At 36.3% G+C, this 14,917-nt stretch overlaps 1 protein-coding gene across 2 annotated transcripts in view; it reads right to left on the reverse strand.

The window, feature by feature from the left end:
* LOC149789239 (uncharacterized) overlaps positions 1 to 14,917 on the reverse strand; it is a 45,109-nt gene that overhangs the window by 10,622 nt on the left and 19,570 nt on the right. For both annotated transcript variants that reach the window (XM_089975406.1, XM_089975407.1), the window contains 6 exons: positions 13,999 to 14,137; positions 13,211 to 13,477; positions 11,988 to 12,286; positions 11,471 to 11,551; positions 5,648 to 5,957; positions 4,625 to 4,728 (listed from right to left, as the gene is read on the reverse strand). In XM_089975406.1, the coding sequence (XP_089831532.1) occupies positions 4,625 to 4,728; positions 5,648 to 5,957; positions 11,471 to 11,551; positions 11,988 to 12,286; positions 13,211 to 13,477; positions 13,999 to 14,137 (1,200 nt within the window). The remainder of the gene's footprint in view (positions 1 to 4,624; positions 4,729 to 5,647; positions 5,958 to 11,470; positions 11,552 to 11,987; positions 12,287 to 13,210; positions 13,478 to 13,998; positions 14,138 to 14,917) is intronic.

Here is a 14,917-nt window from a genome sequence, read left to right on the forward strand (position 1 = left end):
TAACAATATGGTCGAATATTTTCCCTTTGTGTAGACCATCAGCCACATGGAACTGCCTCCTTGTGTTTTGGTTTCTAAAGCACCAATGTTTTTGCGAATGACTGTACAATGATAACTTATATGTCCAATGTTCAAATGTCATAGACAAAACAAAATAAATAACTGATTATTGGAAAACGAGAAAAATTTCACTAAATCACCACTAATATGTACATAACTAATCGTACAAAATAAGCGTCAATATTTTCTCTATGCGTGGCCTATTCGACACACCGTACAATCCAACGTAGAAGAGAACATGGATATACACATCAATACATGTCGTATTCACCGTTATTATGAATTTTGCGCTATACTTCTTTTAACATTCATGATTTGTGGCATCCACCAGAACTGAACGAAGCACCATCTTGTAGAACATGGAACTGCTCATACATCTTACCTAATCAGTTGTAATTTTGATAAAAATTTATATATTTCTTACTTTGATTCGCACAGTTGTTTTGCGAGATGATCTTTCTAACACACTAGCGGAACGCATACTGCACCCGGAATAGTTCTCATATTTGCAATCAAATTCAATATGCATCACAATTATGCACACATATAAGATTTATTAGGATAAGTAGGTAATGACAAGTACTTTTCATTATCTTCAGACTGGTATTAAGAACTTAGAGAAGTACAGGCGTTGAAAAATGAGATAAAAAGAAGTAACATGTAAACAAGCAAACAAGTTATTTTATAGAATGTACTTCATGAGTGTTTTATAATAATTTTAGCTATAATAATACTGACCATATGCATGTAATATGACTGCCAGTCAAGGGACTGGATTTTCTGAAAGAAGACCAATATGGCAGCACCCAGTATCTCGCATTGCAATGTTTGCCGCGTGCATTGTACACAAGGCTAAATGTATATGAAAATGTAACGGTAGCTGTTATCTTGTTTAGTCTTCATACAACAGGATATTTAATATTGTATTGTGTATTGTGGTAATGCATTGTAATTATCTCAATGTCTTGCTCTATTGGCGCAAAATAAATATTAAATTGCCTATTTTAGCTCATGTAAATACATATTACATAAAACAGGTTGCCCTTGGATATTTAAATTCCAGTTATTTAAGTTAATAAATATTTAACTTTAAACTCATTACTTACTATACGTGATATTTGACTATACCGCACCTACTCACACGTTAAGGCAATTCGTATTACCAATAGCCCTTAAACTGGTTTTAAACACTAACCGATAGATATTGCAAAGGCTGATAAAAGTAATTCGAAGAACTGTCAATTCTCTGACGCTCACAAGACGTATTGGAATATAAAAAGAACAAAAGAAACAAGAATAAATACCAAAAATTAAATATCGTATATTTTGATATTGATGAGTATAAGATATTATGGCTTACATTATGAATAGTTTCATTCCCTCTAGCCCTTCAAGTGACGTTCTTTACACTTTTGACATAAAATGCAAGTAATTAGCAAATTCAGTAACATAACATGTTCAGAAGGGAACGAAATAATTTGTACACTCTTAATCAACCAGCCTATCACGCTACCAATAATTTCAAGTAATGAACCTCATGCTCATTGGTCAGAACCAAACACTCAGAACCAAACACATAATCGTCTAAATTTTGAAAGACATTTTTGATAAGTTAAAAATAACGATGATTGACCTGGAGTAGGTCGAGTTGGGGTAAGAAGAATACGTGGAGTAATCTAAAGTGTACCTCTTACCAAATGTGCTATAGACAGTGCAACCGTTAATACTTTCGTTTCAATCACTCACCAACAGCTGATACTGTTACAGCAATTTAAATCTATCAACACTTGCAAGGTCTATATGCTGGCCCTGGACCAACAAACTGTCACGAAATTGTATTTAGCAAAATATAAATGCATTACATATGAGCAAAATGTACTAGGGATTTGTTTCAGAATGCTGAGTTCGGCTTACCCATTGTGATTGCATAAAGTGCATGCGATGAAGAAGCCAATTACGTCGTGTTCTCTGGCTGTTGGCTTTCACCACAACCAAAGTACTTTTAAAGTCAATTCTCGCATTGTAATCACAGCCCATTTTTGGATGGCTTCCTGGCCAACAAAAATGTGTAAGCCAAAATACCTTACAGCGGGCTCTGCCCAACCAAACCAGGTACTGGTTGTGTGTTTCAAAAGTTCATACACCAATAACCTCTTTACGAGATCAATCTTCAGGTATGTGAACTATAAAGCTGTATACGTTCTTGCTTTCTTTTGTATGTGATATGATTGTTTCATATTTTAAACGTTTCAGAATTTAAGTTTTACGGATAATCAGACCTATGATACAAAATGCCATGCTAAAATAGAGAGTATAGCCTTTTTCAAGATAGCAAATTTTATGACTGGACAAGCGCATTGAAATCAACTATAAGTTGCATACATTGAATGATGAGTAAGACTTGTCGTCTCTGATACATATTCATGTACGAACGTCCTGATTATATTGATAATCTCGCATAATAGTAATGATTAAATGATTTAATGTGTAATAAAGTCAATTTTAGGGCGTTCATGCGTAACGTAAATCATTGCCTTAATATTTAAACATATAATGTCTACTACACAGCTCTGTGTTTGTGAAATCTTAGAACTCTGTGGGGTTTCGTGTAACCCGTTTGCCACTGTCGATGGCCACGTTTTCTCGCATGGAATACGAAGGCTCTCGATTGATCCTCTGGCACACTGGGCGTGCTGGGCCATGCGGAGTGACTCCTTGACCATTCGACAAGAACTGTGGAACCATAAATCCGTCGAGGTCACTATATGAGTTAAATTAATAATTCAGTGTCGCTATGAGAGTGATAATCAAAAATAAATACATCATACTTGTGGATGAAATATTATTCTTGTTTTTGTACAAAATTACATACTTTTATCACCTTTTGTTGCAGAAACTTACATTCTTCGTGTTTATGTATAAATACTGTAGTTTTATATCCTTGGTTATCAAATCGCTTTTTGTGCATATTTGTGTATAAAATGGCATGCATTGATCACCCTTGATGATATAAATACATATCAGTTATATTTGTTAATAAGTTTCATGCGTAAATGTTTGTTTGATTACCCGTTGAAACTGAATGCTCTGCTTAGTTCTATTTAGGAACAATATCATTTCCTTGTACCGGTTGTTTAACTCGGTGCGCACCGATCAGTTAAATCTAATGTTGGACGATACGAACCTGAGACAATCGTGTCAGATTCATTCTTCGTTTATTTACATTAGAAATAAATACCTCTTTCATAAAATTGCTTTAAGTGTCTAAAACAACTCCAATCATAACCTGGTTTGATCATGTTACGCTAGCTGAAACTTTAGTGGCTGGTAATGAGGTCCATTAGAAATGGTGAGGAACATGGTAGTATTTTGTGGTTATGAAGTACCACAGGAGGTTATCCCGGAGTATTAAAAGGCAGATAGTTGTGGTCTTTAATTAGTAGGTAATGTATTAGAGCACGATATAATTTAAATTAATTTGTGAAATGCTATTTCATTTGTTGTGATTAATTTAAATTCGACTATTGCTTCTGCCCCCTTATATATTAACTGCAGGAAATGTTTATAAGACTACATGCATATAAACACTTCATCCTTGTAAATAAATGAAATTCATTTTATATATTATAGCCAACAACCCCTCCCCCAAAAATAGAACCCTTAGTCAAAGGATCAGAATTGAAAGACACTAATGCATACAGTAACAAATATTTTATATTTTCTGATCATATATTAGTTGTTTGTGTGTATTTCTCAGAATGCACGAAAACTTAGTCCATACTGAAGAAGGAAACGCATACTGACGCACAAATGCACGGACGGAAGGACTGCATTGTTGTGATGTTCACACGGAAACAAAAATTCAGTACGGTATTGGTCTATTATTTGAAAGCTGATTTGCTATAAGTTTACGTGCATGCGTCACTTTTTGTCATCTAGAATGAAACGACGAAGAGTTCTTAAACAAAACTCAAATGATCTCGCAAACATTTCATGTGGCTGATCTTAAAACTTTCTTATGGATATATATGGGCTAGTTTTATTTTTTCATATTATGCTCACACGTTCCAGAAAACATTACTCTAGCCAGGTTTATTCAAAACCACTTGTAAGCATAACATGTAAGGTGAAGCATCTGAGTTATATTGTCATCACTGTCTTTTTGTTAGCTTTTATTTCATTTCCTATCTGCATATAATTTGCTTATCATTGATCACTGGTTCCACTAGATACTTCTAAGTTTCATCTTTATTGGGAGTTAATTTCGTTTTGTAAAGCAATGACAAATGTATTCGCAACATTACGTTTATTAAAAAAAGAAACAGTCGGCAAGATATCTTTTTCAATTAATTTATCAAATGTTTCTGGTGAGAACTATTTTGTGTTTACCCAGACACAATAGTTGTCTTTTCATTGCTTTCTCCAATCAAGCCAATGACTCCAAGGGAAGGATGACAGAAGATGGTATCATACGTCACCCTATATTGGATAAGCGTAAGCCACAATTTATGTTCAAACACGCAAATTGTAACACTTTGATATAGGATTGAAAGAAACACCTTACCCCTGGAAGTTTGTCCTTGTGTGTACCAACAAGAATTACATTGTTTGTCTCTGCAGATCCTCCACCGTAATTGTACAACGATCGTAACCAGAATCTATATCCAGCTGGAAAATATTTAAAACACAATTACAAAACGGTCAAGATCAAAACCTGAGAAAGAACTTGTAAATAAAAAAATGTGGATAGAAATAATTTGGGGAAGATGCGGAACACTTAACCTAAAGGAACATTTGCAATTCTGCATTATATTTATGTAGCTAAATTCAGGCATTTTCCAACGACAATTTATAAAAGTGGCAACAATAAATTTGAACTTTCCAAAGGAAGCTGGACTTGAACTTAACTTCACAATTAGTTTTGGCATGGGAATGCAACAGGTCTAGCAATTAAAATTAAAATTCAAAACCCTAGCAAGAAAAGACCAGCATTCATAACACATATTTAATTCGTCTTAATATTGCAGTGATTGTCTTGACACAATGAAAAAACATTTCAGTTCCCATTAATTCTCCTTGTATGTTTCCATCTGATAAATTTACAAAATATTTATACTATTGTTGATGGTCAGTATAATTCAGGAACCCGCGACCTTATGCAAACCGCTACACACACCGAGTACGTAAATTCTGACATTCTGGATATTAGTTCTTTTGTACGAGGATGAGAATTTGTTTGATTGACATCATATGGAATTGATACTGAAAACACTAGAACAAGTCAATCAAAGAGGCCAATGATGGCAATCTAAGGAAACCAGAAAGCCTGTTTGAGCATGCCAACTATTGATGGCTAACCAGTAAGCTTTATATGGTCGACAGTTTTGTACACTTTTGTTCAAACTCGATTCACTCAAAAACACTTATCAGTAATTTCTGTGGATGATGTTGACTGTATACATCATATAATCAATATCTGCATTGATTCTAAGATCCCAGTAAAATTAATTTTAATATCGAGGCTAAGATGTTTCACATAATAAGGTACAACATGTTTAAAGCAAACCTCGTGCAATGTATCACTCACCATGGATATGAAGATCTCGTTTTCCTCTAGCATCCATAAACCAGATGTCATCTGTAATAAAATCCATCAAGTTGTTCGTCAACTTCAGAACAACAATATATATTGCTCTTGGAGACAGAAAAAGCTGATGTGTAGAGTAGTACACAAATTGCCCAGCAAAATCCCAAATGCTAACCGTCACATTCTTTCTTTCAGAAGGTGACCTTGATGAAGATTTTTCTATTATTCTTCTCATGTTTCTCAGTTGTTCTGAATCCTTTGCTTTCAAGAATGGTCTGTTACCAACGTCATCGCACTCGCCAGAGAATTTCTAAAACCAGTACATTATATGTACGATACATTCACAGTTTATATTTTTTAATATGATGGCGTTTGTAGTATGAATTATTAATATGCATGTGTGTATTTTGAATGAAAGGGATAAATGTTTTGTCGCTAGTGACTTTATGGCGCAGTTGACAGTATGAGGAATTTATACTAGGTCATAAAATATTGTTATATAGCTTATTCCAGTTACAATACAAATCTTAATTGGTTCAATATACGACTAATGAGTTTACAGTATACTTAAAAATGCAATCAAATTATTGTTCTTAAAGAAAATTGATTTTTATCACTAATGTTATCAATTCTAACATCCAACACCAAATTGGAAAAGATGGCCACTAAATGTTGATATTACATTTTCTTTACACAGTTGATTTGCAAGCTGAACTTTCAGACTTGCTCATGAGTGATGTACTAGGTAGCCTTTTTGCAAGATTTGGGAACAATTACATTAGCATACGAGTATAATAAACAGAAAGACGTTTTGAGAAGAAACCACCATAAACTCCCCATATTAAAAAGTAAACTTTACATTCACTACAACTGTATACATAGACCTTGCATATGACTTACTTATTCACAAGATGATTCATTCACTTTTTGTCTAGCTCATCAATTGTCATTACTCGAGCTTCATGGTTTGTAAAATATTGAGAGAATACACAAATTATTCTAATGAGTGTTGGTTATATAGCGCTTGAGTGACCAATACCCATTTGATATATGTATGTATGTATGTATGCACAGTATTAGTTGCAAGTATATGTATTGACAATACATATGTCTATTTGGGCAAGATAAATGAGGTATGACAGCTAATTAATAAGTACACCGTATGTATCTCGAACTTCTGCTCCTTTTCATGTATAGTATCAATTTGTTTAATTTCAATTAATATTTAAAGAGACAATACAGTTTAGTCATGACAATGAAACGACATTGAACAGACTCTTTAACTTAACACTCTTTAACTCGTAAGAGAGATATATCGCATCCAATTTCCGCACGCTACATCCTTTTTGTGAAGGCGTGTGTGTGTGTGTGTATGTGTTTGTGTGTGTGTGTGTGTGTGTGTGTGTTTGTGGAGGCTATCAATGAATCCGTCTGGAAGAGAAAAGTATTGATTATCTTAACACATTTGAGGATTATGAAGAAGCTGTGATAATATTATTTCACCAAGGAATGGAATGAAATTATGAAAAGAGACAGCAAACGAACCATAGGTTAGAAAATATGGTGCTTAAATGTGGATAGGATGGGTTTACCACGAGCAGACAAGACTTTATGTAGACAGTGTTTAAAAGAAACGTAAGAAATTTTAAAATTGGGAGGCCAGTGAAGTCGCCACGGCTAACACATGAGCCGCCTCCGTGAGTATCCTTACCGCTATCGTAGCAATTGTTGCATGGTCACCAACGCCACCGCCAGAGGCGCCTACGGTTGAGGAGACACTTCCTTTAATTGCACCTGCGAGTGCGGCAGGACTATAACGGAAAGCCAACTGAAAAACTTCAAATTTTAAAATATATCAAAGAAAACTGAGAAAAAGAAAACACCAAAATCTGGTAAAGTTGCCGTACTTTGTGCAGCTAGATTGCAAGCGTGAAATTCTATTGAGCTTGGTTGATAGGCTCACAGTGCTGATCGAAGACGACTGGGTCGGTTATCGTTCTAAAGGGATTGTCGTGGAGGCAAGAGATATTAAGATGCGTTTGCTAATGATAATGTGATGAATACAGATGCATTTAAAACATTGATACCGTAAAGCTGGTATTGTGATGCCGGCCGTCATGGGGGTTATATCCTAGAGGCATAACGCTGCAAAAAGTTCTTTGTTTGGTATTCGAATTAAAGTCTTTGTAAATGATACCACACAGCAATGCGAGCATCTATGAGCAGCAGAATCCGGCGTTTTGCCACTCTTATCTCAGGCCCAGTATTCGACCTTTATAATGTAGACCGCACTTTCAATCGTTGCCAAAAACGTTATATTGTTAATGCGCAATTGGCCACATTTTCCACGCTAAACTGCTCCCAGTACAGTGCGTCAACGCCAAAAAGTCACCCCAGATGTACTGAATTTAAAGTAAATGAAATCCGTCGCTACAAATCCGAAAATGGATGCTCGAAGACAATTATATTGCGAATGTGATGAGGCGTCGTAGGACATGCCCGAGCAGAATCTTATCGTGCTCAACCAGATTCTTTGTCGCTCCACATGTGCGTACCATGTAATCTAGATCTCCTTATTCTGTTATCGGCCGGCAAGGCTGACGGTTGCGATAGTTTTCGCTACCGCCAGTAAAGTGTATCCATCCGAGTTCTTTTGCTGATGATACTTTGGTCTGCTTGTTATTGGGGATTAAAGCAAATGTCACTATCAGCCGGGTCACTAGTAATGAATCTGTCACAAACCTCTGTAGAGTGATGGAAGCCCAGATGGCGTCATTTTGGATAGGCTCCTACTTCCATGCGTGCTAATGTGACGACCTAACCTGGCCGTAATAAACGGGTGGATTTCTTTCCTGCGATGCAATTTGAGAAAATTCAGTAAAATCCATTTTTTGGAAAGCTGTTCATTTATAGCGACGTGGTCAATTTGGTTGATGGGATGGCCAAACCACTGAAAGTAAAAGGCTCATTTGTCAATATATAGAAAACCAACGGGATAACAAACGGTCAGGTCGAGACTTAACATCTCGCTAACGGTATATCCACTCGAGTGGTCCAACTGGTCTACGTGCACAAACGTTACGCTGATTAAAGTATCGGGACCGGTGTTGGTTTCCACCCATTTCGTTCTCACGTGACGCAGGTCGCTGCGCATCTATCGCTAAATACTTCGGATGATGTTTATTCAGCGGCTTCTGGCGCCAGGATACTTGAGACAAGCGGAGGGAAAAAAACGTATCATGCCACACGTGGGTTTCGAAACATCAGCAAGATGCCAGTGTAAACTGCTCCACAAGCTCGTCATTCACTTTCTTGGTAACATTCCCGCTGATACCCTATATGGTCTTTCATTTGGCCTCCTTGGCCTGTTCTAATGGCCTTTTAAACGTGACCTATGGGGAAAATACTGAGTGAATAGCCAATCATGGCCGTTGTGGGCGATTGGTTTTACCGACCTCCAATTTGACGATTGATATTTTCTACTTCTATATATGGCACCGAAGGCCGGATCGGGCAAAATTGTTTCAAAGCAAAGGATTATTTTTCAGCGCTGCTATATCTTTGACGGTTGCACCACTTTCATGACCTTAACGCTCCCAGTTGTCAAGCTTGCTGAGACGTGCCTCACTCAGCCCCTGACCAATAAAATTGTTGTCAACGTACGTCGGATAAACGTTCTGGTGGTAAAGCCTGTAGATGCCGGTAAGGAACCCTGGGTGTAAGTTATGCTAAATTGTAACAGCCGCCATTCCCGTACACGCTTCTGCCCTCACTATGCAAAATATATCCTTAACGACTCATTCACATTGACATTCAGAAATAAACTTTACACGAAATAAACACGCTAAAACTGCAGCTGCGGACGCGTTACTCGTTTGCCTGTTCATAACCAAGCTTGATGCAAAGTATGCTAAACGCATATTCGAGTCCATCAACCTCATACTCTCGCTCTGCATCCCTTTACACGTTATACCAATAGTATGGCAAATTTGTTAGGATCTTGGGCGGATTAGGCATTGTTCGTTCAAAATCACATGTGAACACATGAGCTTCTGCTTCAGTAGCGTTGAAGCATAAAAGTTCTTCAGCTTCATTTCAAACTACCTTACGGCAGCCCTGTGCCGTGGATACTGAGGCCGTACGCAGGTCAAAGCTGTGCGCTCTTGACGTGCTACCGTCGCTCGCTGTGCGCGAGCCACGTGGTAAATGCATTCTTAAGCGAAGACATTTCTCTAAATAAAAATCAATTACTGTGTCATACCGAACATTCTGTTCTATGGTATGAGGTTACTTTAATCGGGCTGCATTATCAGTCAATATTAGCTAAACGTACAACTTCGAGCAAACATCACTTTTTTCCACGCGTAATTGGGATATTGCTACCACGCTACATCAGCTAATACAAGCGGACATATGTTGCCTTTAATCATCTACAACAGCCTTTACAGTCAAAAGTTTCTCATCCTTTATTCAGACAATGAGCGTTTATGTGACACTGCTCTCATTCGTACATCCTGCCGCATTTTTAAAGACTTCTTAGTAACAACCAAATACACTTGTTACCGCGTGGGATTCACTTGATGTGGTGCTACTCAAATTATACAGCCTATTATATAGCTGGGAATAAAAATTTCAATTTTTGGCAATAGTCCGATATTTCTGTTGCGCTTAAGGGCGCTCTCTGAAAAGAAAATCCACTTTTGGCAGGGGTTACTATTTTATCCATAACTATTTTATGTTTTCCCTATCCGTAATGAAACTAGATGGCACAGCGTTGAATAGTTTGGGTGGGAGAATTTTACATTTTATCCGCGGCTCCAACCCAGTTGGGAATTAGGGTGCTATATTGAGCTCATTTGGGGGGAGGAATGAAATAGCATGTGGGAAGTTCTGCAGTATAAAACAGTTTAACCCCAAAGTTACAATTGGGAACGTTTTCCGGGCCAAAATGTCGCCACCAACCCCGTCAAAATTTACTATTATGACTAAACCCATGGGGAAAAGAGATGAAAGCATTTAAAACTCGCCAGTTATGGTCGAGAGCGTCATTCTCGGAAAAATCCTTCCTCGACGCTTCGAAAATTACTTTGCTGGGTAACCCTGCTACTAGGCGTTATTGATGGCAAGATAGTTTCTCTTCTAATATTATATTTACATGTTTCCTTTGCACGTTATTCATTTGCATTGCTATTTCCCTGAATTGTGACAGTCGATTTGAAAACATCATCTATGCAAATGTATTTTTACCAAAGAATTTTTCATCTGCTAATGTATAGAATCATATCGTGACACACTTTGTTATAGATACACTTAATAAATATTGCATACACCAACAGATGAACACTGCTCTAAACCATAAACAAAACACATTGGTCTTAAAACAAACGTCATAGAACTAAAGGGATCAACGGAATAGAAACAGTAGATCAACACGTGTTTTGGTGAGAGACACGATAAGATGAGTTTAGCGAGATAACAAGATTGCTGAAACTGCGTATAAATGTCATGATTATTTTCTACTGTATTACCTTTGGAGGCACAAATTCATTTATCGCGCATACTTTGTACAATCGTATTTGGTTCAAACTGATTATTTTATAGCTGTAACATTTACATTGTCAACATAATCAACGATAAATGAATCTGATGTATCGTACAGTACACACACACACACACACACACACACACACACACACACATGAACACACACACCCATAAATATGTGATTTTGACTCGTATTTATATTATTTGCTTTGTCCTAATGGTGAAACATGCTTAGAGCATGTGAAAGTAGTTGTTTTTGTTATCTAGACTATAACATACCAATTCATATTGAATAAGCCTTTCAATTTCCATCTCTCGGTTGCTTAATATTCTTAGCGAAATGACTTGAAGGAAAAGAAACTGTAAATAAAAAAGAGAGAAAGAAATGAGCCCTTGCCACAAGAATGTTCCTCTCATTTTGCAAAATACGATTTTAATCGCTGCTAAACTATTCGTTATGATATTCTAAACACATATGGATATACATCAATTATAAAATTAAAATTACATAGCAAGAGTATATTTAAAGAACACTAGTTTATTATGATTCTTATTTAAACCACGTTCAATTCCTTTGTTGTCACCAATAGACACAACCTATAGAGCATGATTCAACCAATTTTCTATGTGAATAACATAATCCATATATTATGCGCCAATTATAATGTGTTGCTTGGAATGCAGGTAACTGAAACAACCAATAAATCTTCACGTTTAAAAAATGTTTAGCGCAAATTCAGTTCAAATTATTCATTGATCACGCTGAGCATTTGTAAGATATGAACTAAACACATACAAGTATAGCCACTGTTCCAAGTATTGTCCAGAACCATTTACTTGTATCTGTCATGGTGACAGTCATGTACAGACAAGCGATTGCTGCAACTGCAAGTGCAAATATGTATTCGTATCCGGTAACAACGTCTAAGATTTTAGTCGTCAGACTTTTTTCTGGTAAAAGGCCAATGGGTGAAATAACTTCGTCATTCCAATGGTCGTTTTGGCCCTCAGGAGTAGCTTCCTGAGATGAATGGTCATCATTGGAATGCCCTCTTGCCAGCGCGGCCAACCTCGAAGCCGGATCATTTTCTGTTTCTAGCACCAAAATAAAATTGAATAATATTTTACGTACATCAATGATTCAGGTGACTGCCAAATTACATTAATGATTTCATGTAGATAAAAAAAAAAAAAGTCCAGAGGAAAGTGGAAAGCGCAAAAATGGACAATGTTTCTTAATCAAGAAGGCATAGAGACTGGAATATGATATCAATTTTATTGGCCCACGAGCTTTTGATTTAACTAAATATTTATCTATTACAGTGACTGGAGCATCTTTGATTATTCTTCATCATGCCAGATTGTGAATGTAGCATTCCTGCGTGTACCCTCCTTCTTCTGCTTTCGAACCAAAAACATCAATATTTGTTAAACTTAAGTTCGTTTGCTTTTACGCAATGATGTGCATTTTCTATATCTTCTGATATAACATATTTTGTATCTCATGAAAATATTTACATTTGATTTTTTTTCTATAAACCAGTATTCTCGTAACGCAAAGTACACATATAAATCAAAATTAGAGATGAATTGTATTCTAAACCTTCACGAAAGGTTTAAGCAATGATAAGTACATTCCAGAAAAGGTTTTCATATTTGTAAATTCTACATATTTGATGACATACACATTTCTATTGATTAGCTAGCATTTAATGCCTTGTCGTACAGTTTGCTGTTATGCAGGTCCATTACTATAAAAATTGATTAGTACTAGTTGACGGTGGAGCATAAAACGACATATGAATATTTGTTGGACAATTATCAAAGAAGGTGTTTTTTCTGGTAAATACGCTCATACTTAGGAAAATTTGATTGAACGTGGATTCGTGCTTAGGTAAACGTGTTCGGGCTTCTTAACCATTTACTATCTGTAAGAATAGGTCAAAGTATCTTATAATTTTTTCAATACTTTATACCATATCAACTAATTCCTCACTAAAATTTAAAGCGCGATATTACCTGCATTTGTTGCAGACCATGTGCCATCCTCTAGAGATATGGTGCATCGTCCTTTGTGGATTTCTATTCCATTTGTACTTTCGATATTCTCGATGTTTTGTCCCATTAGTCTTCGACCCAGGCTGGTCTTTCCAGCTGCATACAAACCAACAAGCATCAATCGAATATTGCGTCTCCTCTCAACTCCTGTTTCCAGAACTTTAAGATATAACTCTACAGCGTCTGCGGGCATGTCTCTTATCTCTTCTGGGATACTTGCCCTTGACTCTAGAAAAAATAACATAGAAAATCGGCGGGAAAAAACTTTTCCAGCACTCAGTGAGTTACAAAATTGAGAGAAAAAGTTGTCTTCCGTTTTTTTTTTTGTTTTTTTTGGGGGGGGGGGGTTGGTGTGATCAAGTATTACTGAGAAAGATTGACGAGGGGTGATTATTGTTTTAATTTATCTCTGAACGCATCTAATTTTATATCATGAATTTCTGTATTAGTTCAAATGTCTTGGAAATGCCAATTCTTATTAAAATACAGTTCCAGACTTTGTCTCCATCCTTAACGCCGTGTCTTGATCTTTCTTTAGGTATTGCACAGCTTTCAAGATACCATTTCTTATTAAGAAATAAGAAAATGCGAGAAAACAAAGTGTGGAAATGTGGAACCAAACCAGAAGATGCAATGCGTAGTTATTATATATATATATATATATATATATATATATATATATATATATATATATATATATATATATATATATATATATATATATATAACAATAAATAGGTGAGGCTTACCCATGTTATCAATTTCAAACTGTCCCGGAAAGAAGAAGAGTTTCTTTTTTAGAGTTGAATACACCATGGGTGCCAGCACGGCCCCACTTGATTTGCGGAACCAACCTCCTGCTTTAAATTTTCTGGCAAGTCTTGTTACCTTGCAAATGACAGAATATGTCAGTATAAACAATATTTAAAGAACTTTACAAACTGGTTCACTAGTCATATAACACAATGTACGATTATAAATATATTTGATGCAAGCAAAAATTTACTCCAGGTTCTTACAATAGCAAGTTTGTGTGAACTTTGTTATATGAACTGATTAATTTTATCGAATAGTAGAACACGTTTAAAATAAAATCTCAAATATGTGAGGTCTTCGCATAATATCTATCGGACAAACATCGTTCTACAGTAAAACCTAGTACAGTTTTATCTTATCAATACAATTTTATTTTGGTTCCACAACTAAATACAATACAACTATATTTATAGCCTGGAGGTCAATTAAGGACAGAAAACCCACGTCGCAGCAATGGCACACAGGACGTCACATCCTCAAGAAAAGGTTCAACGTTGCATACACTCAACATCCCGTGAATACACTGATAGAAGCAGCCGAAGTTTTCAGCGTGTTCCATGGATTCGAAGGTTTTCGAGCCAGAAAGCGAAGGGAAAACACCGACAGCGGAAGCAATATGCGAGGAAGAAGTTAGCCGAGGCACCTTCCCGGCCTGGGGAGAAATAACAGCCCTTCTTAGGGCTACAAATTGCCATTTATCTAAGGGGACCAGTTTGGCTTGGTTTCCCAATTCGATAAAAGCACACAAAACTGACTTGATCGTTTCGGTTGCCTGCATCAAAATTTAAACCCAATTACCTAACAGTGACTAAACTTTTATTTGTTGCTTAGACAATTAGAAAAGCAAAATTG

This window comes from Sinohyriopsis cumingii, chromosome 11 (assembly GCF_028554795.1).
Source record: "Sinohyriopsis cumingii isolate HCF-2022 chromosome 11, ASM2855479v2, whole genome shotgun sequence".
Lineage (NCBI taxonomy): Eukaryota > Metazoa > Mollusca > Bivalvia > Unionida > Unionidae > Sinohyriopsis > Sinohyriopsis cumingii.